Consider the following 26239-nt stretch of genomic DNA (forward strand, 5'->3'; position numbering starts at 1 on the left):
CACTATGTGGATTAATTGCTGACTGACCCATCACAGAACATCACCACTGTTACCTCAACCCAATAATGTGCACAGTGCCCAACAACTTCCATTTCACCACCAATTCTCAAAGTGACCACACCTGTCACTAAAATCAAGCACGCTTTTCTGACTGTTCCTGACTGAACGGTTTAACTGGAAAGCAGGGTTTAAAAAGCATTTGCAATTTAGTAATAGAGGCACACTTTCTGCCAACCCTGCTTCTCGTAACTAAGGATTCTAACTACAAAGTGCGTGTTTAAGCACCGCTCGCAGGTTTTCAAAACACATAAATAAATGGCTTTGTAAGTTACAATGCCAACAGCTCAAACTCTGGGAAATGCGAGACCTATTGTATTGTTTTATTTCTTATGTTTAAACCTGATATAGTTCATAATTTCAAGTATGTATGTACATCCACATTGCCATATTTACATTGGCAGACTTGTATACTCATATAGTGCATGCATATTCATGGATCATCTTAATCATTAATTTTTGTTTAAAGATATGAGGCCGCACACACTCTCACTTATTTCAATACACTTAGTATTTTTTGGATTTATACACATGTACATGCACTGACACACACACACATAAGCAGGTATAGTCCTACACAAGGGCTAAACCTATGGCGACACACGCATGTATACAGCAACAGTTATATATCCAGATATTCATACATTTTTGTAGTGCATAAGCGTACCTATATTACCATATACATCCCAGTTTTTAGGTCGAGCCTAGGCCGCGCACGCGCTGCTCTAGGAGAACAACCTCTTGGAATCGATCAGTACTTTTCACACGCTTGTGCGTGTGTTTTTTTTTTTTTTGCTTTCTTTCTATTGGTCTTTGCGAGCGAAGGCAGCACGCAATTGGGCAAAGGTGGGTGCATGTCCCACCTTTGCCCTGAATGTAGCAACCCACGGCTTGCGGTTACGTTCAGCATGCCATCTGTTTTTTGCGGGCTCGAGCGCACGCACCACTCCTGTGCTCGTCTTCCAAAGGCCGCGCCAGCTCCGCCTTGTGTATGTATGCACATTTGCGCAAAACTATACATAAATTCCTAGCGCCACACATCCTAAATCAATATTTGTCAATATGCATAAAATGGTGTACGCCGCCTGCCTTTGTTGTTTAGTGCCGGTGTTTGCATATATCTTTTCTTGATTAATAATTGCACGTTGATGGGCCATGTTTTAGAGCACGCACTGCTCTGGTCGCATCGCTGGCATGTGATGTGGCAAGAACTTCTGTTTGTGGAGCCAGGTTTAGTGTGTGCCCCTCTTCCAGCACCTGACTGTAAGGGGACATGCAAACATGCATTTGGCGCATTGTTTCGCCATCGAAAGGGGTCTAATTTTAGCCAAATCCTCTTTTTATTTCACCATTTGTTGTGCTTGAGTTCGGACTGGGGAGTACAAGAGCTCTCTATAGAGACAGAGCTGCGCGGTTCATTTAGGGCAGTTATATGGGTTGCCTTTGGGAAGCCAGCGCCGATCCACGCATGGTGAGGTATTAATACCGAGGCAGCAGACCCAGTGCGTGGGCATATGCATACTTTTATAATTCATTTAAGAAGTCCATTATCATACACAGCGCCTGACTCGCCCGTGCAACCATGTATGATCTATTATTCCTTGCGTGCATTTTATTTTGCACTCCCATCTCCACCCTCAAGGCATCTCTGTAAAATCATATTTTACGTTGAGTCCCTGCTGTGTTTGTTTGCTAAGGGCGAGGAGCGTGTCCATGCGTCGCTGCGCAGTGTACACCCCTGTGCTCGGGACTCCCCTCCAGGGGGTCCAGATAGAGGTGTGTGCAGACATCCTTATGTGCTGCGCCAGACTGTCCCTTCTGGCCAGGGCTGAGTTTGTAAAATAATAAGCGTCAGGCTTTAAAGTTCCCAGAAACCGGCCGCCAGCGCTACAGAGTGACGAGCTTGTAAACTCCGAGGCTGTCGCCTCCTGTCCCGCCTCATGCCTCCTCTGTCTACCACAAGGCACTGCTGCAGCCTTTAGTTCTCTCGCCTAAAATCTTTCATCCCTTCTGTCTCCCTTTGTCACTGTTTCCCATAGTGCCCGTCCTCACCTATTCTGCCTTTCTCTCCCTTGATCGTGGTCAAAGTGTGAAATTAAAAAAATATGTCCTGGCGCCCAAATTAAACAAGCATTGGCATAGCCAATAGGTCTCGCCTTTGGGACCTTGTAAGTAAAAAAAAAAAAAAAAAAAAAACCTGAAGTGTAAGACTTCACGTTTACATTTACTGCATCCTAAATATGAAGTAAATGTAAACGCGAAGTCTTATACTTCAAGGACCCAAAGGCGAGACCTATTGGCTATGCCAATGCACAGTACAGACCCCTACCTACACAATTAATTGTAAATGCCTATTAAGATTTCTTTCTCTCGCTCTTTCTCTCGATATATATATATATATATATATATATATATATATATATATATATATATATATATATATATATATATATATATATATATATATATATATATATATATATATATATATATATATATATATATATATATATATATATATATATATATATTTAGATGTGTGTGTGTGTTACGTAGAAATACACATGTATTGTTACATACATAGCAGAGGTTAGGCTTTTTTAAATGCAATTTTTTTGATGTCTTGTTCAAACTATTGGTGTACATGGTTGTGTTGTGAGTATGGTAATCATGGAGGGAAGAGCCGGCTCTTCACTAGTCTTCTTAAAAAGAGATGGTTCTCTATGGATCTTAAATTTGGGAGTAAGAAATTCCATAGGTGAGCTGCCTGGACAAGGAAAGATGTCCCAACCATGTTTTGTTTTTTGGAAGCAGGGATTTTGAGATGGGGCTGCCGGTCTAGAGTGTAGGTTTCTTTGTTGGATTTAATGTGATTTTCTTCTTGATTCTTGGTGAAAAGCGCTCTTTGCCATGTATTGGCTTGTGGGTCATACAAAGTAGCTTGAAGAAGGATCTTCCAGCAACTGGCAACCAGTGGAGTACTCCTAAGGCAAGGGAGATATGGGCTTGTAGCGTTGCATGTAATAACACAAGCAGCTGAGTTCTAAATTCTCTCGCCTGATAATGTTGAGCCGTGATAAACACCATTTGTGTAATCTAGTTTTGATAGGGCAGGATTGTTGCTTGCAGCTTGTGGGGGGATCTTAGGTGTGGTAAGGTGGGTTGCAGCATTTTCTTGATGAGAACGTCATATCTGTAAAGTTTATCCACTTGGTTGTTCATGGAAGGCTTATAGTCCATGGCAATTCTAAAGTTTATTATCTTCTATTTTTGGTAGTGGTCCTAGTTGGTGGCCAGGCAACGAGAGGGTCATAACTTTTCCAGTTGCACCAGATGAGTAAGTCAGTTTTGGAGGTGTTCAATTTGAGGTGGCTGCATACAATCCATTGGTCGATGGCATAGAGGCAACTTTAGATTTTCTTTAAGCTGACTGTGGTGTATAGGGCATTGCTAGGTTATGCCTGTCCAATTACAGGAAACATTACCGCTCTTGGTTGCTTATGAGTGCTCCCACAATGTGCAGTTCACCTTAGTTTATTGCACTGTTTTAGTGAGTCTGTTTTGTTCAGTTTTGTTTTCTGTCCTGTGTATTTTCTCGTATGTCTATTTTTTGTGAAGTGGTCCTTAATGCCAGGCATTAGAATCTTTACAAACGGTTCGTCTTCTGATTGGTATGTTGGTGGAGTTAGTTATACCTAAAGAGAGCTCTTGTGTATGCAATTTTGTGCTGGTATACTAAACAACTAGCTCTTGTGAAACCTATTTCCTAATTTACTTTAAAACTGTTACCAGCACTTGTTTGAAACCAATTACTTCACTGGGATAAAACAAAACTTTCAAAAACTAAAAACTGTGTATTTGAATAAGAGTTAAATAGTGTTATACAAAACATAACTCTCCAGTGGAAAGGTGCAGGACTAAGGCTATGGTTAGAATAAATGGGACATGTGCTGTGATGCAAAGCTCCCTTGTCTGAATATTAAATACTTTAAATCAATATTAAGAACAGGTTTTGCATATTTTCTGATGGATTCTGTTTTGTGGCATATTAATACAACTCTTATTGATCTGCCTCATTGGCTATTTCTATTGAAATGTAATTGATTTGAAATCTTGTGTGCTTTTTTTCTTCAACTTTCAAGACCACTCAATGTCCCAACCTATTATGGTACAGAGAAGGCCTGGGCCCGGATTCCACGGAAACAGTGATGTGAACACTGTCCTTTCGCCTCGATCTGAAAGCGGTGGCCTTGGAGTGAGCATGGTTGAATATGTATTAAGTTCTTCGCCAGCAGATAAACAGGACTCGCGGTTTAGGAAAGGAGCCTATGTGAGTATATTTTTTTAAGGGTGATTTTATAAGCAGATTCCTCATTGAAGGCGGATATGCTACACTGATGCACATGAAAGTAGTGATTTAACTAAAACCAGAGTATGGTTTTTTTTCTCTATTTTCTACTGGAACATTAAACCATTTGGATACCAACATTATATTAAGCATACGTTGAGGAAATGAAGGAACCTTTGTCCCATTAGGCCCATCATGTGCCCTCATCCATTCTACCTCCTCCTTTAATATGTCCAATTAAATTGAATAAATGGCTCTTAAACCAAACACTCCCAGCTAAAAGATCTTGTATGCTCCAAATACATCACCCCTCTCACTAGTCAATCTCGGAAACCATTCTTGGAGAAAACTGGCAAACATTAAATATAGGTTAGGAGCAATGTGGGCATTCATGCTGCTGAACCCTTTAAACGCATTGATACGGACTAATATGATGTATTTTTATGTTCTATCATATTGGGCATTAAATTACTCCCTTCATTGGTCAATATGGTTGGAGGCAAGAGCAGTAAAGCTAGAGAGTTCTTCAAGACGCACATGTTTAGGTTTTTAGTGCTTTGAGCACAAATGTGCCTGGTCAGGAAAGCGATCTTGTATATATGTACAAAACAGTGGGACAAGTACTGTAAAATGTTACTCACTTTGTACCCTTCACTAGGGTACATGAGAGATTACATGACCCACATCTGAAACGCTTAGCAAAGGTATTATATTATCTAGAATGAATCCACAGATATTGATAAACTTGACACAAGCAGCGAACATAATTGAGGGATAAAGGAGCCTTACCTTTAGTTGGATAAGCAGCAGGCATCTGAGTAATGAATAGCACATCTTGTTTTCCAGCTGAAAAGTACCATTATCTCCAATCTGTGCTGGAACTACAAATCTTATTGTTTGCTGTTTGCTCTACCAGTGATTCTCTTTTGTTGCAGGGATCCGTAAATTAAGGGATCAATTACAGAAATGTAAGAAGAAATTTTGGACTGCCTGGTAGCTGATTCGTTTTCTACTTTAGGACTGTCTCCAAAGAAAACAAATGTTTGTGTTCTCCCACTATTCTGTGACAAGCGCTGCATTAAAAGCCAAATTCGAAGCCCTCAACCAAACATGGCACAGTAACAGAGTTGGAATTCTTTCATATTTGCAGGAAACTGGGTTTTTGTTGCGGTGCCCCCTTTCTCTAACCATACACATACATATTTCCCCGCCTTTTTAGCTACTGGATTCTGGTTTTCAACTTTGACAGTACGCTGAGGCCTGCTAACCAGATTTCCTGTACCAAAGCTCTTCCCTTTAAAACAAGGTGTGTCTGATTGCTTTACAATTGGCACAGGACTTTAGCACCCCTGTAAATCCCTATAAATGGTATCCCCGGTACCTAGGGCATGGCTACTAAAGAGGGTTCCTAAGGGCTGCAGCATATCTTATGCCAGCCTGAGGGACCCACACACAAATTCCACGCAGACTGTCATTGCAGACTGCGTGACATGGTGCAACCCTTGAGTGAAAACATGACATGGCACACTCCTGTGTGCCAATGCGAAAGTCAATGCACTTAATATATGTAAGTCACCCCTACAGCAGGCCTTTGAGCCTGCTGTAGGCAGGGTGCATTATATTTTATGTGAGGACATATCTGCATGAGCAGATATGCCCCTGTGATGTCTAGTTCTATTACTAGATATAGAAAGTGAATGGGCAAACCATCTTAAGGTATGTACTGGGCACTGGTAAAAAACGACTTACCCAGCTGCATAATAGCTTTTATGAAACCCCTGGTGTTTGATATCAAACACCTCTTATTAATAAACCCACACTGATTCCTGTGAAGGATTTATTTATACATGCACCCAGAGGGTGCCATAGAGGTTCCCCCGAACCATACTAATCCTGTAGGAACCTGGCTGACTGGTCTTGTCCAGGCTGCCACCACAGAGGGGTGTCTGACCCCCTATGAGATGAAAGCCCCGCTCTTAAAGGTCAGAACCAATGCCTGGTCTGGCAGGAGGTGTTTACACCTCTTCCAGGCGGAGGGCAAGTAAATCAGCATATCAAGGCGAGAGGAGTCAAAGCCTCTGCCGCATTTGATATGAGAGTCTGCCCAGACCTGGTGGATGTAACCCCCTGTCCTTAGGCCCATTTGGCACCAGGACAGGTGGGAACCTAACTAGTCAGGAGGTGTGTTGCACTGCCAGGCTGCACACATCTTTAGGGTTGGGCAGCCTGAAGTGAACACAAAAGAAAGGATTCCACCATTTTGAGTGTGGTGGAATCGGGAACTCTGGGACAGGGTGATGCTCACTCCCCACAGGACGTGATCATGTAGGGGGTGTAGTGACTCCAGGGGTAAGTAGTCCATTCACTACTACCCTTAACACCCCTAAATTGAGTATTTAGATGACCCCCTAACATCAGGAAATCAGATTTGTCTACTTGAAGAAGAAATAAGGACAAAGAAGAGCCCACAATGCGAGAACTGAGGACTTCACCATCATTTGATGCAACACCCTGCCTTGCTGCTGGACCTCTACAAGTACACGGACCCGGCTGTCCAGTAAGCGGCACTGCCTCCCAAAGCTCTGGAGCAGCGACCCACGACTTCAGCTTGCCAGCAGCATCTCCCTTGGAACAGAGGATCTGCTCCCCCTGAATCAGCAAGCAGCAAAAAACATCTGCCCGGTCCACTGTTGCCGGCCATTGATCCCACTGAAGGAGCAGCGTGACAGGAGAAGGTATTTGTGCTCTAGGAGGTCAGATCCGTCTCCTTGAGACTCCAGGACCCTCAGGAGCCGCCCAGCACCAATACCCTGGGTACTGGACAGCTGCAGGAACCAAGGCTTGTTGGTGGTCCAGTTCGGACTCCCAACAGTACAAAGACAGAACTAACTTTGAGAGATGTCAGGATCCACAAGGCTGGCATTGAGAGTGGCCCTGCTGCCCTGTTTCCCCTCTTCACCAGGTCACAGGCAGAGTGCACCTCTGACCAAGGTGACCCGACACCGGAAAGCACCACTGCACCTGAGCCTCCAGCCCGAGTCCAATAGAACTGACAGTGCCAACATGGTCCATTCGACCTCTAGGGATGAGCCCCCTTTGAGTTTGGCCGGACTGGTCTCCCAGTCCCCGCCTGCAGCTTCTTTCTGCAGGAAACCGAGAACCGCGAGACCCTGCCAGACAAATCACCACTGCATCCTCCTTTCTCCCCAACCCTGCCTGGCAGTGAGCAGATGGTGTCCCGGGGTGCCAGAGATCCTCAAGGTCCAAGCCCCTCTGAGGGTCCAACCTTATTGCCCCCCCCCCCCCCCAATCCTTGCTAGCGACCTCTTTTAATCAAGACCATTCCTCATTGACTTAATCAGAGCACCAGATGACGAAACGCACCTCTGCACCCGGACGCCACAGAGCCAACCAAAATTACCTGTTGGTGCTGCTTTGCACCTTGCCCCATACTTACCTTAAGTACTGTAAGTCGCTGAGAAGTGACCGTATGCAGTATATGTTTATTCCTGTAGGATAACATTACTGGGTTAAATCTACAAATACAAGTGTATTGCTTTAAACTTAGTGTTTACTTGAAAGTACTTACCATATTATGATTAGCTTGGTGTCTAAATTCATATAAAAATGTGTTACTTTTTTAAATTGCTCTTGGATTTCTTTGAGTGTCTTGCGCTGTGCGTTCAATAAATGCTTAACACAATACTCTGATAAGCCTCAACTGCTCCCCCACACTATCACAAAAGAGAGCATTTGGGATTATAATTGTCTTTGTTTTCCATTTTTACTGACTTTTACAGATAAATACAGACAGAAAAACATTTTTTTTCATGTGCGTATTTATTTTTAAGTGTGGATAAAAGCGGAAATTGGGTTGTTTTTGAGTGATTCTAAATGCTGTCAGTCATGACTGCCAGGCCAATAGCTGTGCGAATTGGCTGGAAAGGGGATTAAAAAATATAGGAATTTTAGTAAAGAGCCTTTAACAGGAGTAGCACAACCTTGATACTAAAATTTAAATATTTTCTTACAAATGCATATTTTACCTTTTGAGTGTTTATATATCATTGAAATCTGTCATTACTTCAGGCATGAGTGCACATTAACTGGTTAAATAAATGCAGAAATATGCACATTTCAGCTTTATTTTTTCACAACACCTAAAATATATATGGATAAAGACAGATAAAAGTTGCAAAAAATAAATATGGATAAATACAGGCGGAAATGACAAATATAAATACCATAAAACTGGGAGCCCCAATTATAATTATAGCACCTGTAAACCAATAAGGGTCGTCTGGACTCTGCACAGTGTACCTTATTTTGGTGCACTATATAGAGAGCCAGCTTCCTACAATATTCCAGCACGAAAGACAAATCTGCAGCTCATATACATTACATTCCGTGTACTGGCTGTATGGCACACAACTGGCACCATGTGTTTGCTTAGGTTTCCTCGACACTTAATAAACATGCTAGTTGTACGCTTATCTCTGCTCCTATGATATTAAGAAATATAAGGTATTTGTGTGCATAATAAGGGTCTCTGGTCCTACAATTTAGATGTGTTGATTGAGCATTCTAATGTGTACATCATAAGGCTCCTAATACCAATTTCAAAATACAAAGGTTTAGTTAAAATGTGTGTGAACTATTTGTGCCGGTTATCCGTAGGGTTAGTCTGTTTATTTCATTGTTTAGGACTTTTTAAGTTAACAAGTTATCCTTTGCTAACAGTTACACACTTTTTCTATTCAGACATGTTCTGCTTTCAATGTGTAAAACTCTTTATACCACTGAATGTCATTTCTGCAGGGTACCAGAGATTCAGAGACAGAGGGACAAGAGAAAGGAGATCAAAAGAGCAAATCGTCTGCATTTGATGAGGAACAAAGCAGAGATCTTAAGCAAGGAGATGATGAAGACCTTTCCAAAATAAACGGCAGAGGTTTACCAAATGGAATCGATTCAGACTGCAAAGATTTCAAGTGAGCATTAAGTTTCTCCTCGGCACACATTCACATTACACGTTTCTCATGAGGAACTTGCTTCTTTGTCGGTATTCACACACATTTGTTTGCAGCAACTTTATTTTTGCGTGTCAGTTTTCTGGTATTTAAAAAAAACAAAAACACATTAGAATGTAAGAAAGTTATTGGCTAAGAGATTGGTTGTGCCAAACCTATCTAGTCTGTCTTCCTCCAGTTTACTATTGATGTTCAGTCCTTACAATGGGTTGAGCTACCCTTATGCTCCTTTATTACTCTTGCTGTTTTAGTCTCAAGTGAATTCATTTATTTTCATCACCAATTCTAATAGTACATGCTTCTTTCACCACAGTTTTTTCTTGAAAAAGCTTTTCCAGTTGTATTTTTATTTCCTCTTTGCTGCATTTGGTTACTTGGTATGTTTGGGGTACTACTTAGCTGAGTTTGTGAGGAGGGAGAAAACATGGGCAATTTCATTTCATTGTGATAACTACCAATTTATTTTGCAATGCATCAGTTGTAGGTATCCCAAGTCCTTAGTTAACAAATGTTGGACTTCTCCACTGACTGTATCACAAGCATGTTTATAAGGGTCAGTGAAGGAGATTTACACAGTGACATACAAAAGCCTGTAAGCATTGTGACATTTGTCAAATTCGATCCAGTTACTGTATATCAAGAGTACCTATTCAACTATTATCCCTGACAGCAACAACCTAAGGATACATTATTTATTTAGTAAGAAAGAGACACCCCATAAAGAGTTTCAATATACTTTATGCTGGACTTTGCCACCTTGTTTCCAGAAGCTCTCTACAACCCTTTCACAGCTATCTTGGTATCTGCATTACTGTCCATTTTTTAACAAATGGTTCCCAAGGAAAATACTCACGGACCATGGAACTCAGTTTGATTTTGATCTAATGATGTAGATACAAAAGGTGCAACATATATATGCCCTGTATACCACTGCTTATCTTCTTCTAACCTACAGCCTAGTGGAATGACTCTGCTGAACATTCAAGCACTCCCAAAATGCCTTAGACTTGCAGCACTGGGAAGATATACAAGCACCGTCAGGCACGTCTACACTGCCATCTTGCCTGGCCTCGCCCCCAGCCTTTGCCACCTTTGATATTTAACCCCGGCTTCTCCCAGACCTGGGAGATGTCACACGCTCCCCTGAGGCCCACTTTGCACCAGGACAGCTGGGAAATTAGTATTCAAAATAGGCTTGGACCACACCAAGGTCAGTCATGCCCCTAAGTTGAGCTGCCTGATGTACCCCACTCCAGGAAAATACCACCATCTTGGTGATGGCAGAATTTAGGAAACTGGGACAGGGCTATGCCCACTTCCCACAGGAAGTGGTTATTTCGGGGCATAGTGACCCTAAGGGTAGGTAGTCCATTGGCTACTACTCTCCCATGGATGTCATTTGGAGTTAGACAGGGGTCGCAGCTGTCACCTCTGAGTTGCTCCCTGCTAGTCCTGGCACTTCCTTTGCGAGCCCTGGCCTCAGGAGGCAATAGTTTTGCCCTCTCTCAAACCACGGTTCGCAAAAGAAGTACCAGGAGTAGCGGGAACAAGTTAGAAGTCACAGCTGCGACCCCTGGCTACCTCCAAATGACATCCATGTACTCTCCACTCGCCCTAGCAACCCTTAATTTAGTATTTAGGGAGCTCCCTGAATCCAGAACTTTAAATTCCACTGACTGAAAAGAAGAGGAGGACACTGGAGAGCCAACCCCCACAAGAATTGAAGACTGCTGTGGACTTTTGGTGCCAAACCCTGCCTGCCGCACAGAGACTTTACATTTGCTAAGACCCGACATGTCCTGCAGCTGTTCAACCTCCACAATCCCCGGAGGGTTGACAGCACTTCACCAAGCAACCAGCATCTCCCTTGGAGTAGAGGAGCTACTCCCCTGCAGTTACCGACCGCAACGTCCTTTTTAAAGAAGCTGCTGTCAGAGCAGAAGCCGCCTAGGAGCCGGTCAGTGCACTCAAGGAGGTCAGATCCGTCTTCCTGCCAAACCTGAAGAAGCCAGGACCTCCACGAGCCCTAGTGCACCAATATCTAAGGTACTGGACCCTAGCTGTGACCAAAGCTTGTTGCAAGTTCAGTCTGGACTCCGACATCACCAACGACCAACCGACTAGGAATGTCCGCTTTGCACAGGCCAGCACTGAGAGTTGCCCAACTGTCCTAATTTCGTTCCCCTTGCAGGTCTTGGCCCACAACAGTGAGCACCTGGACTCCCGAGCCGCCTGGCCCTGGCCTAAGAAAACCGCCTGCCCCTGTGCTCCCAGGACCCTCATGACTTTGTTGAGAACTCCTGAACTTGTCCCCAAGTCCCCCCTTCCTTTCTACCGTTTAGAGCGCAAGGCTGCCAACACATAGAGCACCTCTGCACCTGTTCTTACCAGGACAAGTACGGCCGATTTGCTGGCGGAACTTTGATCCTTGTTCTCCTACCACATCACGACTGAAAGGGGTCCCACGGAAACACATTGCAAGTATATGTATGCAGTGAATGTTCTTTCTCGCATACGAAAGCATTGCTTGTAAAAACGCAACATTGCTTCAAGCTGTAAAAAGTCTATTCCGAAAAAGTACTTACTTGAGTACGTGTTTTTGGGTTCAAAATATATTTTTAAAAATCTCTCTTATTTTTCTAAATTAGTGTGGATCTCCTTTTTGATTGTGAGCATCATTTATTGACTGTGTGTGCAACAAATGTCTAACCCTCCTCTCTGATAAGCCTAAGGCTGCTTAACCACACTGCCCAAGATAGAGCACCTTCGGGTTGCTAGAGCAAGCCACTGTCCACTTATGAAGGATATTTGGACTCTTTACACATCACACCTTTTTGGTATGCCAGGGCTGTGGAATTCCCGTAGCCCTACTCCCAGGACACATTGTTTGGAGTCAAGGACAACACATTTTTATGTTTATTTTGTTCTTGGGACAAGTAGGTGCAACCCCCTGCAGCACAAACCTTTTGGCTGCCAGATTACAGTACCACATTATGGCTCATGGTAGGATATTGTCTGCAGTTAAGGTAATATTTGTGTCTGTATGTCATTGCGGTTCCAACTTGTATTCATGGTTCATTAATACAAAGCCTTTATTATTAGGGTGAGCGTTCTAAGGAAATGGAAGTTGATACTGCACTACTAACAGTGGCTCCAGTATAAAAATGTGTGTACACGTTTGCAAAGTTTAACAATATGAGGCAACGTATAATGCTACCAGAATGCTCTCTGATACAGTGAAAATATAAGCAAAAGCTTAAAAGCCTAGATTGAGGGTTATTTGCGTTCAAAATAAAATGTTCACAAAAAATGCAACTGGGGAAAAAATGTTTTGCTAAACAACTGTGAAATGTAAGGTAGCATTTCTTTAAAGGATCATTTTATTAAAATGTGTTGATGCACGCTAGTATTTCCAAAACATATTCAAATGGAATATCGATGTAACCAGTTTCAATAAAATTATAGTAAACATGAAAATAAACAATTATTGGCCAAGCCAATAGCTATGACATTGGTGGTCAGACTTTTGGTTTTGTCAATGTGTGTTTTGTTTTGCCATGATTTTGGTAAAACTTTGTTGTGGGAGCTGCCAGGTTCTCATCATTATAACACACATTGGCAAAAGCAAAAATATTTACGTCTGAAAAACCACACATTGCTATAGAAGTTACTGGCAGTGAACAAAAACTACTTTGCGTGCTGATAGGCTCCTGTTGAAAGCAGAATGCTGTCACTCAGTGAAGCTAGCCAGTAGACAGAGAGAGATAGAATTTTAATAAAAAATAAAGGCCTTGGTTAACACAAGACCTAAATAAAGCCCCAATTATTTAAGAAAATCACAAAACTGCACCCATGGTATTTGTCCTTGCATTAGTGCAGATTTACAGCGTTCATGAATTCACAAGAATTTACAGAGGCAGGTCAGGAAATCGTACTGCTAGAAAATATTTGGAAACTTCATTTTAGTACGAGCAAATATGCATGTGTAGATTTGTACATGTACAACTATTGCTTACTGGTACCTCCAGCCTCAGTATGTAGATCTGTGGAAAGGTGGCAAAATAAAGGAATTGCTAGTATTCAAACCCTACTGTGGTATGAGCTTTGGAATATTCAGAGATGCTATTGTCAGAGCTCCTATATAATGAGATTGTTGCCATTTCACATGGCACCAAAGTGACTGGTGGATTTTGTTCCAGGACAAGTGTTTTTATGAAGCAACCTGTCCCATAGACAAGTAGATATTTTATTACATTGAACACCCTTGGTGTGCTATAATAAAGAACCAGCTACCTAGAAACCTGACCAGCAACGGAGTTCTCAGAATTATGTCTTCAGGCTCCACAGTCGGCCAAAGTGCTGCAAGGCCAAAGTAATACCAGATTGCTTCTTATCAAATATAAAGAACCTTACATAACAAGGAGGTGTTTAAAAGTTACACTATTATGGAGTGTTGCAGAATCTCCCAACTGTCATTGAATTCATAATGCTAATAAAGATGAGGAATCTACCTGTAATGCAGAATGTGCTATATATGCACATAAAGGATGTCTCTTTGTATCATATTTAAAGGGGTGCATAATCATTCTTTTTGGTTTATTGTCCCTGTATACCTGTGGCAACATCACATCATGGTATATCTGTGGAATTACCTTCGGAGAAAGATGCACCGTGTGTATACTTCAATTAGCAAGTTCCTTTGTGTTTAAACTGTGTGATGCTGTTTTATTTCCTGTAATACACTATGATTGTACCACCATCTTTTGAAGGTCAGTAATGTGCTTCATTGTTTACTTTTTATGTAAGCCGCACTCCGGGAAGCCGCCAGGCATCACCAACAGAAGTAACTGAGCGAATGGTCTCTAACCCAAACACCACAGAATGCTTGGGGCATCTTTCAAACCCTGCTGCCAACAAGCCTCTAATGGAAGAATTCTCAAACCCTGAATCTCAGAATTTGGATGGACTGGAACAAGGTCTGGAATCTTTACAGTTTGACTACCCTGGCAATCAGGTACAAATGGACTCTTCAGGGACCACTGTGGGACTTTTTGACTACAGTTCCCAACAGCAGGTTTGTGCCCTACTGTTAATTTTATTAATATTGATGTCTTTGCTGATAAACGCTTAGGTTCTATACCATAGGTTCCGCCAGGAAAGATTTAATGTGTACACTTCTTAGTAGCGCAGGACATTTTCAGATGAACTTGTTCATGGTCAATTTATATGCTAAGAGGATACATGCCATATCACATGAACCTTATTCAAGTACACATTTTTGAAGTTATTTCAAACAATGTTTTTATATAGATTGTTTCTAAATCCATTTTATATAGTATGATTTAAAAGACCTAGTGCCAAATATCAAACAAGCAACTAAAAAACACACTGACAATTAGCGTTTGTAAAACTTTTATTGTTGATCAATACTAATTTCTTCAACTCACACCTCTTGGTATATATCAAATTCACCGAATACCAGGCAAAGTATGTTTTTTGACTAGTCAAATGATGACATGTTGATAAAGACTTTACTGTCCCTGGAGATCATTTTCTTTCAAATACTGGTTGTTCTATTATGTGAAGATAAATTGTATTGCGTTGTTTTGCACACTGTTTTAATTAGTCTTAGTGTTACACAGGGATTTCTGTTTTGAAGTTTACAAATTCTGAAAGCTTTTTGTGATATTTTTTTTTCTAAACTTCGATTTAGATGCTTCCAAAACATTGGCTTTATCCAGAAGCAAGGTCAGCTGCTTCATGGAGTATTCCTTCATATTCAGAATGTAGACTAGGCCACCGTATGTGAAGGGTCCTCAAGTAGTAAAATAGTTTGAAAACGAAAATACTTTGTAATGCACAATGCATTTTTAAAAACCTAAACCTGGTCAGTTAAACCGTCAAATGGATAAAAATGTACCAGCCTCTGCATTTGCTTTTATATTTACTTTTTTTTTTAATTGATATATAAGAAATTGAATAGTCAGCACAAATTGAAAAGCAGAAAAACTACTGGTGCTTTAAAGCACCCACTGCAAACGATGGTGACAGATATTGGTGGTGTTGAGATCCTGATATTGCTAGGTGTTAGCTGCCTCCTGCTCAACCAACTCTAGGTAAGCGGCATCACTTGTTTGGTTCTTACTTGGATGGCATCCTTACTGATCTGCAGGGTTCAATCTCGCTTGACCCTCAGGCGTCCCCCCCCCCCCCCCCCACCCCCCCAACTTGAGGTTTCCAGTGACATGAGAGAACGCGTTTAGTTTGTGTAACTTTGCTTTCTATAGGCTGTGTCACACAGCCAGCATTTTACTTCCATTGTAGCTAGAAAAGCTGAAATTGAATCTTCTTGTTGTAGGCTGCGCAGTCTGGTACACTAGTGTTTGTCTTGCTTGGTATGGGTGATGTGTAGGTTGTCTGTGTTTATTTCCCAGATGGCTTGCAAGCTATTAGTCTAAGACAAGGCATAATCAACCATTGGGACAGTAGTAGCCTCTTCCTATTCTCATTCCTCATGAATTATGTCGAGAAGGGAGCGATACCTTGAAGCACGGGTCTACATACTAGAGGACAGGTCCTCCCTAGTGGGGCCTCAAGTGATTCCGGGAGGGGGGTGCCAGGCTCTGGCCAAACAAAGCATTATTCTGATAGCAATGCTTTGTTTATGCTGTGGGGAAAAATGAGTGGCAGTAAGCCAGTCTGTAATGGGCCATCACTAGCTTCTTTTGTCATTTACATCGTAGCTGGGAAAAGTGGTAACCGGATTCACTATGCAATGTTTAAATATGCCTCTTGTTTAGTGTTTAAATAAGTCGGGACATATTTAAACATTGACAGTTTAATAGAATAATTGTGAAAAATCTGAGGGGGGCCAACTGAATTTTATTTCTTTACTTGGAGGGGGGGCTCAGCATAATAAAGTTTGAAGACCACTGCTTTAAAGGGACATATTCTAATTGTGAATTTGAGAGCGCTCTTCAACCTAAACAAAATGCATTGTAATACTTTATTTAAGTTTTGGCATCCAGACTTACTGCTTTCCTTTTCATCTCTTTATTTTTTTTAGTACTCTAACAGATCCACAATTTGGAGAGCAATATATTATTTTATTTATTAAATGATCAGGTTTTTTTTTTTTTTGCAGTTTGTGCACTTGAGCCATCAGCTGTGACATTGTCTGTAGTGAGTTCTGATGAGGTAGCCACTATTGGCAAAAATGATGTTAAAAATGTTACAGATGTTTGGGGAAGAGGCTGTGTTTAAGAAAATCCTGTTGATATGTGGGAGCCGAATCTCAATATTTTACTGCACCCAAATATTTTCATCTCCCGAAGAATTACCTCTAGCAGCTTGTCTACTGCAAAGCAAAAGAGGGCCCCAGAAAAATTGATTGGGAGAAGGCAGTACCAGGGGAAAGACCTCCAATAACCGATTTTGCCAACTCCACTCGTTTCACAAAGTTATAACTCTAATTACTTAATTCAAATATATAGATTCATGAATCAGGCATTGTGAGAAAGTGGCTCTGTATATACTGGTCCAAAATTAGGTACAGGGTGTACAGAGTCCATAGTCCCCAGAGGTTTGGCAGAGGTTAAAGTTAGATATAACCTTACTCTCTAAAGTGGTAGCTTGGTCGAGCAGTAAGGCAGTATCAGAGGACAGTATAAAGCATGTGTTGCACACTCAGTCAGCAAATGGTCTCACACACTCAATAACGAAACTCTAGGCCAATGGTTTATATAGAAAAAATATATGCTTGTTTTATTTTAGAACCAACAATAGGTATTAAAATATACTTTCTCAGAATGAGATGCTGTATATAAATACTTTTGCAATATGCAATTGGCTTTGCAATATGCAGTTGGCTTTTGTAGAAAGTTACAAGTAGCTGCAATAGGCAACACAATTTTAAACACAATAATGCATTGAGTTCAAGTTATTTGCAATAGATTACTTTTAGGATTACTTTTGGGATTCCAGGACTGGATCCTAGATTCAGTCCTGGGTCAGTACTTAAAAACAAGTGATAAAAGTCGACTTAGTTACTACTAGGATTTTTAAGTAATATTTTGCTATTTTAAAAGTTGACACTTAGAAAATATTTCATAGAAAACAGTCAATGATTCCCTATGGAAGAAAATTCAAGTTGCAGATATAGTATGTTCTCGTTACTTTTGTAATCCAGTACTGGGCGCCTTGACTCAGTACTGGGACCTTTATCCAAAACAGGTAAGTAATTACGTTTTCACAATTTATATGATTTTTAAAGAATATTTAAAGTTTGCAGAAATCAACACTTGGAAGAAATTTCACAGAAAAACAGTCAATGGTTTCCTATGGAAGAAAATTGGGTTACTGGTAAGTACGGTTGTGAATATTTTTCAGGGTCAGTGCTGGGCACCAAGATCCAGCACTGGGAGCTCACCTATTAGCAGGTGAGTATTTTCGTTTTCGTTACTCGGCTGATTTTTGGTAAATATTTTAAGTCACACTTAAAAGAATTATCAGGAAAAACCAGTCAATGTTACCCTATGGAGAAAATTGAGTTATTGGCTTTCAGGTAAGTACTCGACTGGCAAAGTTAAGGTTCTGGGCACAGACTCGGGGGTCTTCCAGGGTCAGGTAGGTACAGTTGTTACACCCTCAGCGGCACAGGGGCAGCCGGGTGCAGAGTGAGTTAGGCCCAATGTTATCCTATGGGAGGCAGGGGGGCCTTGGTTGGTGGCTGCTGACTAGCAGGCCACGCGGCTGTGGGAGCTGGGTTCCTGGTCACTTGCTGAGGGCAAATGGGGAAGTAGATAGGTACAAAGGTTACACTGCCAGGGCTTGGCCAGAAACCCCAAATAAGGACAGGGGATGTGCCAACCTGCCAACCTCACCCCTCAGGTAGGTGGGGGAATCCCTACCCTATCAGGACTAGGCCACTGCCCCCCCTCCCACAGGAGAGAGGCAGGATAGGGGGTGTACCCACCCCAGGACAGGGACCCATTGGTCCCTGCCCTTCACCCACCTGTAACGCCCCTAAAGCTAGTATTTAGGGGCACCCTGAACCTTCCTTCCTCAGATTCCAAAATCCGAAGAAGAGCTAGAAGAAAGAAGACCTGCCCTGCAGCTGCTAAGAAGAGGAAGACACCAACTGCTTTGGCTCCAGCCCTACCGGCCTGTCAACCCTCGAACCTGCTCCTGCTGCAACCCGGCATCTCTTGTGGCCAGCAACCTCACAAACCCCGGAGGACCTGGCTACCTTTTGACTCTAAACCCCTGGGACTCCCATGAGTAGAGGCTCTACTCAAAAGCTACTTCTAATCCCTGGCAGCAGCCCGGAACTGCGAACCCAGCACACTCTGCACCAGCCGAGCCTGGCCTGTGCCGGAGTGAACAAAGACCACGAGGATGACCCCACGGCGACTGTGACCCCGAGTCCGGCACCCAAGGACCTCCCTCGACACTACTGAAGAAGCCTGCAGCCTCAGAACAAGGTGCCCCCCCTACCGCGATCAACAGAGGGTAAGATTTCCCGACACCGAAAGGCTCCCCTGCACCTGGTGCCCCACGGCCCCCTGTGCCCTATCCTGGGGTACCTATCTATCCTCCAACTACCCAACTTACCTCTCGAAGTGGTGGTGGCACCTGAAGAATCTTCGTCCCTGAGCTTGCAGTCTCTTTCTAAACCGGAGATTTCCCATTGAAATCAATTCAAAGCATGTGTCTACAGCTACACATGCCTCAAACAGATTGTTACTTACCCTGTAAGCATCTGTTCATGGGATGTTATGCTGTAGATTCACGTGCACCCACACACCTCCCTGCCCACCTTTGGTTGTTTCAGTTTCCTTTACTGCTAAGCATGTACATCTTTTCTACACTCATGTTACATGCCAGTCTCACCAGCTTGCGGAAAAGCAATCTAACATTGGAGTCGATGCCTATACACATTATCACCAAGAGAATGAGTCAATCGATCTTATGACTTGAAAGACTTCCTCGAAGAAAAACAACTTGAACATATCCGGATCCAACGCTAGATGGCAGGAAAAATCTACCAGTGTCTAGTGTGTTGGCTGACTGATCTCATCCAACCTGCCTCCACAGACTAGTTTCTGACCCCCTGCAGGGGGGAGATCCCACGCTCTTGAAGCCAGAAACAATGCCTGCTCTGGAGGAAGGTTTGCACACCTCCAGTAGGATGGCTAGTGATTTAGCATATCAAGGCAAGGGACGTCAAAGCTCCTGCAACCTTTGATATGCAGCCGTGGCATCCTCCAGACCTGGTAGATGCAACCTCCTGCCCTGGGGCCCATTTGGCACCAGGACAGGAGAGAAATTGGCTATGTAAGTAGGGGTGTTGCTCCACCAGGCTTGTCACACCCCTATGGTGGGCCCCTGATGCGCTCCACAAAAGAAGGATTCCACCATCTTGTTTTTGGTGGAATTAGGAACTCTGGGACAAGGAAGTGGTCATATACGGGGTGTATTGACCACAAGGCTAAGTAGCCCATTGGCTACTACCCTTCACTCCTCTAAACGTCCCTATATTCAGCACTTAGGTGGCCACCTGACTCCAGGAACTCAGATTTGACTTACTTGAAAGATGGATAGACAAGAGCCGAAGGAAGCGTGAACAGAAGACTAGCTGAGAACGTGGTGCCATTCCGTGCCTACCTGCTCCTGGCCTGACAATTGCAAAGACCAGATTCGTCCTGCAGCTGTGTATCCTCCAAAAGCCTCGGAGGGCTGCCAGCACTTTGCCAACCAGCCAGTATCTCCTTTGAATTGGAAGAGCCACTAACCTGCAGGCACCGACCACAGTGTCTGGTTCTTGATCTGCTGACCACTGGGTCCACCGGCACGGTAGTTTCTCAGGAGGGGGGGTCCCGTTGCTCCAAGAGGTCAGATCGATCTTCCAACCATGTTTGAAGATGCCATGACCCCCAGTAGCCACCCTGCACCAATACCTGGGGTATCAGACCCCTTTCAGCTTCCAAGACTTGTTCAGTGTCCAGCCCAGACTCCAACATCGCCAAGACCGAGCCACCAATGTGGTACGTTCGCACCAGAGAGGCCATCGCCGAGGGTGGTCCTGCTGTCCTGTTTTATCCCCATTTCCAGGTTGACCCAAGATGAAAGACTCCAACGCAAGTGACTCGCCGGACAAAGCACCTCTTCACCCAAGCCCCACAGCCCTAAATTGCAGACAGTGCACCCATGCCCCAGAGACCCTCAAGAAACGAGCCCCACTTTGTGTTCTGACAGACTTGTCCCCAAGTACCCACTTGCAGCATTTTTCAGTTACAGGTTTCCTCCATAGACTTCAGTGGTATCATTTGAGGCTATCCTTGTGACCAGCACCTCAGCACCGGGACACACCAGGACAGCTAAACCAAAACTGCTGGTGGTTCTCAGGACCGTGACCCCTACTTTTCTTAAGTCCAGAAGAAAAACCCTGTAACTCGATTGCAAGTACACCTGTGCTGTGTATCTTTCTCCCAAAGGATAACATTATCGCTTTCGAGGCTCATGCCTTAAATCTGACAGCTGTATTTTCTGTGTTTCTGAAAATCATTAAGTCAGAATGTTCTTAACTAATTGTTGGAAGCTGGAATTATGTTGCAGTAATCCCCCCACTTTTTGCCAGACTACTGATGCACTTTGACTTGATGTGCCATGGGTCCCTGCCAATCAGGTTCCCAGGGCCTGTGTTCTTTCCTAAAACTGTACTTTGTACCCCAAATTGGCACCTCTCTGGTCACATGTCAGTACTTTGTAAAAGGTACCATGGGTACCAAGGGCACTGTGGCCAGGGCTGCAGCTCTTATTGTGCCACCCTTAGAGGTCCTGTACCTTTACACACACACACTGCCATTGCACGCTGCGTATTTTTGTGCAGAACAAAGTGAAAAGTTGACCTGCCACACATCCCTGTGTGCTATGCCTACAACACATTGCCCAGGCATAGGTCAGCTAGGTCAGCCATCCCTCTACCTGGGTGCACTATTCCATTGGTGAGGGTACAGGTGCATGAGCCCTCTACCTCTACAGTGTACAAGCCAATTCTTAGACATTGTAAGTGCAGTAATGCCATTAAGAGTATATGGTGCTGGAAGTTTGTCATTACGAACTCCACAGCACTGTAATGGCTTTACTGAAAACTGGGGAATTTAGTATCAAACTTCTCAGCACATTAAACTCACACTGATGCCAGTGTGGGATTTAATGAAAAATGCACTCCGAGGGCATCTTAGAGATGCTCCCTGAAAAACGACCAGCCTATGGTGGGTTTCCTGACTGGTATACACCAGTCTGCCACCACAAGACATGTTTCTGGACCCGTGGGGTGGGAGCCTTCACTCCCTGAGCCCAGAAACAAAGCCTTTCCTTGGAGGAGGTGTTCACACCTTCCCCAGGCCAGGAAGAGCCATCTGTGGCAGGGGAGCTTCAAAGGCCTTGCAGCCTTTGTAATGTGACCCCCAGCATCTCCTACTATAAGGAGCATGCCCCCTGCTGCTCACCCCTCCTTTTCGGCGGGAAGACAGGTGGAAAAAATTAGCCAGCCCAGAAGGTAAGCCCACCTCTGCCAATCCCACCCCTCAGGTGGGGGAGGCGAGGTCATGTCCACTCTTCAGTGTCCGCCACATTGCTTGGCAGGCACTCCCCAATCAGGATTAGGTTTTGTGCTCACTCCCTGAAGTGGGGTGAGCACACCAAGGGTGTTGTCACCCTAAGGTCAGTAGCTACTGTCCTCGAGACCCTTAAAACATCCCCTAAATACAGTATTTAGGGGGAAGCGCTGAACCAAGAAGACAGATTCCCGCAACCTACAAAGAAGAAGGACAAAAGAAGACACCCAGCAGAGGAGACTGAATAGAACAACTGACTTGGCCCCAGCCCTACCCGTCCGTCTGCATTTTTCAGAGATCCTGTGCCAAAAGTAGCCTTGTCCTGCAGTCAGCGACCTCCAGAACCCCTGGGAGGATTGACAGCCTTCAACAAAGACCGGATCTCCTGTGAACAACAGCTCTATTCAAAATAATCTCCAAAGCAATACTCTGAATCTGCTGAGGACAAAGAAACCCTACGCTTGAAACTACCACTGCACCCGTCGCCTACGGCCTGAGTTCGAATGGCCCACTGGTCCCAGCGAGTTCCCCCAGCCCTCCAGAGCCCGAGTCCACAGTGAGTTAACCCTTCCAGGACTCCCCGACATCACGTGCAGCCTCTGCACGGAGACCCACCCAACCGCGAGGGGCCTGGTAAGGTGAAATCTGACCCCTGCATCCAGCCGCCCTGTGCCCTGGAGTAAAGAACCTGAGGTGAACCTACGTCCCCGGGCCCTCCAACTTACCTTCCCGGCTGTTTGTTCCTTCTGGAGGAGTTCTGGACCTAACCTGCAGCTAAAAAACCAAGTCCAAAAATCCCCATTGAAAACTACCGGGTACCCGACGCCAAAACAGCACCCTGCACCCAGCCGCCCCAGCGCAGCTGCATTTTTTGTGCTAAACAGGGTCACCCTTTGCCCTGAGCCTAACACCAGGAGCTTGGCTCCCCCAACCTTATGGCCTGCGCTGCAGCAGCCACCAACCGGAGGCCCCCTATCCCTCATTGGATAACATTGGGCCTCAGCACCCTGCACCCGGCCACCCTAGTGCCGCTGAAGATGTAATGAGAGTGCTGCCTTGACCCTGGGGGATCCCTTTTTCTAACCCCAGAAGCTCCACTCCAAAGACAGATTATTTACTTGGTAACCGTTAACATTATTTCTCTGCATAGGAACCTATTGACTGTTTTTCTCTGAAAAAAATTCTAAGTGTGGAGTTGATTTGTTTGGGGCCCTGAAAAATACACATTTTGTAAAACTGATTTTACTTTCCTTTTCTCTAGGAAATGTCCCAGTGTGATATCTAGGCATATCACACTGAGTCGAAAAAGTAACTTAAAAAGTAAAGAAAAAGTAATCTGTACAATCATTTCAATACCTTGACTTACCTGTATTCCAAACTACTGCATTTTAAAATGCAATCACTTGTAAACACTGCATAATATTTTGTTTTCATTTATTTCACTTGGCTTGGCTTGGTTCTAGAAATAAAATAACTCAATAATATTTGTATATAAACCAAATTGATCTGAGTTCAGTCTTTGAGTGTGTGCCATCATTTGCTGACTGTGTGTGTACATCAAATTCTTAACACTACCCTCTGATAAAGCCTTACTGCTCGCCCACACTACTACAAATAGAGAGTAAGGTTCTATCTACGTTTACCTCTGCCTACCTTTGGGGTTTCACTGGACTATGTGCACACTTTACCTCATTTGGTATAATATATACAGAGCCAGCTTCCTACACTAATTTTGTAGATCATGGTGTCTAAATGAATATAAATATCTGGTATTTTTCGAATTTGATGGAGTTCTTTATTGAGTGTGTCTCATTAATTGCTCTGTGTGCGCAACAAATGCCTAACACTCCCCTCTGATAAGCCTATGGCTGCTTGACCACGCTATCACCAATAGAGCACCATGGGATTGTTAAAAACAAGCTCCTGTACACCAGTAAGGGTTACCTTGACTCTACACAGTGCACCTCATTTTGGTAGACTATATAGAAAGCCAGCTTCCTACAGATAGTCAAATGTTTCAAGAATGTCTTAAAAAGGCAGCAATAAAAAGCAAAGGGCCACATGTATTAAGGATATTCCAAATTGCTAACGGTATATGAATGTTTTCTAACTGCATTTTACCATCTACTTCAAGTAGATGGTAACCCATTTGCAAATGGCAGCAAAAATGTTTTTTCAGAGCAGGCGGTGGTTCCACAGACCAATGCCTGCTCTTAGAAAATGAAAAGAAAAGTTTTCAAGTTGCTTTTTTAAATGCATCCCATTTTCCTTTAAGGAAAACAGGCTGCATTAAAAGCTTTCATGGACATGCTGGTCTGCTGACCCCAGCAGACCACCATCCCCGTGATTTTAGAGATTCCTAAGGGGTCGCAAATAGCGATCTACCTCATTAATATTCATGAGGTAGGTCATTTGCGACCCTCTATGAATCGCAGAAAGGGTTCAACACACTTTCATACACGCCGTTTAGCGATTTCCTAATTGTGGATCGCAAGGATTCGCAAGTAGGATATTGCAAAACGGTCCCTACATACGTTTCGCCCAAAGTGCTTTAAACCTAGCCTTATTGTTTTTTAGATGTTGCATCATCCGGCACCTGCAAGTCCCTGTTTCCATTGATTCTAGAATTTTACAATGCGTTACTTTTAAATATCTGCCAAATCACAGGCTTCAATCCCCAGACTGATACATACATTGGAAAGGTAGACCTTATCTTACATTGGAGATCTAATAGATGTATGTATGTGTTTTTGTAAAGCGCACTGCTGCCCTGAGGCGTCGTGGCGCTGTAGACCGCTGGGGAACCCGTCCTGGCTATCCCTGTGAGATGGTCCCTCCTGGGTATCTCCAAGGTGAAACCAGGCATCCCCGGCGAATGTGGGGGGCCGTTGTGGAGATGAGGCAAGCTAATGCCCAGAGTTGCCGAGTGTGTTCCTGGTTAGAGTAGGTACCGAGGCGAGAATTATCGAGTCCGTTTTGACCCTGGTCCACGACCCTGCCGCGTCGGGAATTGAACCCTGGTCCCTGGCCGATTCTCTGCTTGCGGATCTGCCGCCTCTAACCAGTGAGCTACACCTCTCCACAGAGAGGCCTGGCCTGCTAGGCCTCGCTGTATGGCTTGTCAAATTGGCTAAATAATAATTGAATGATAAATGCTTCAATTGCATGCCAATATCTAAGGATACCTGAAAGTGCATCATTGGATTTCTGTATTTAGTTTTTTTAAACAATTGTTACCATATCCCATCTTATGCTAAAAAATACATCTGATAGCAGATTCCTTAACTTAGACCCCAGACGTCAGACGGGATCTGGAAAACTTTTTCCCCCAGCAGTACCTCTGCACGCCGGAGGGCGGTGTCGCCTGGCTCCGTTCTGACGTCATCCACGGAAGTGATGTCATTGGAACCAAATAGGTCCTCCCCCACCCCCCCTGGCGTGCTGAGGTCAGTTTTCTCTATTTCCGCAACGCAACGCGGATCCGGGAGAAGCAGTTCCTCTGGCCTGTTTCTTTTCAGGCCTTCACGACACAGTGTGCCGATGCCTACGGGCTTCAAGTTGTGTGCGTCCTGTTCGCGGCAGATGTCGGCGACGGACCCCCACGAGATTTGCATGTTGTGCCTGGGCGAGCACCATGACTCCACCGTGTGCGACGCCTGCCCGCAGCTGAAACCGAAGTCCCTGTGGGACCGACTCCAGAGGAAGGCTCCGTACGGTGTAGTTCTTCTTCCCACACTGAGGTTCCTGTCTGGGACAGGTCCTGGAGTCGTTCCCGTGTTCGTCGCTCGCCTGCATCAGGTAAGCACCGGAAGAAGTCACGGAGGTCGTCTACCTCGCACAAGTGTGACGTCTGGGCCCGCCACTCCCGTTCTTCACCGGACATGGGCCCTCGGGAGTCAGCCTCAGCCTACCCCCGTTTCCTGGTGTGGGTGCGACTTGGACCCAGATGGAAGCCTATTCCAAGGCTCTGCAGGCCATCTTTGGGTCACCCCCTCTCCCTGGTGTGCCTTTAGACCCCACAGTGGGGGTTGGGACTCAGGTTGGGGTCTCTCCGGCAGGTTCACTCTCGGCCCGATCGAGTACCTTGACTCTGGTTCCGGGGTCGCTGCGACGTCAGGACACGAACCACCAGAAGGGCATCCCACAGCGACGTCTGGCCCTCCTGATGCGCCTTTGCACAGCCC

The 26239-nt window shown here is 44.2% G+C and overlaps 1 protein-coding gene across 2 annotated transcripts in view; it reads left to right on the forward strand.

Annotated features, from left to right (window-relative positions):
* PUM2 (pumilio RNA binding family member 2) overlaps positions 1-26239 on the forward strand; it is an 886789-nt gene that overhangs the window by 119934 nt on the left and 740616 nt on the right. For both annotated transcript variants that reach the window (XM_085610624.1, XM_085610625.1), the window contains exons 4-6: positions 4200-4387; positions 9224-9396; positions 14242-14509. In XM_085610624.1, coding sequence (XP_085466750.1) covers positions 4200-4387; positions 9224-9396; positions 14242-14509 — 629 coding nt within the window. The remainder of the gene's footprint in view (positions 1-4199; positions 4388-9223; positions 9397-14241; positions 14510-26239) is intronic.

The sequence above is a fragment of the Triturus cristatus genome, chromosome 6 (assembly GCF_964204655.1).
Source record: "Triturus cristatus chromosome 6, aTriCri1.1, whole genome shotgun sequence".
Lineage (NCBI taxonomy): Eukaryota > Metazoa > Chordata > Amphibia > Caudata > Salamandridae > Triturus > Triturus cristatus.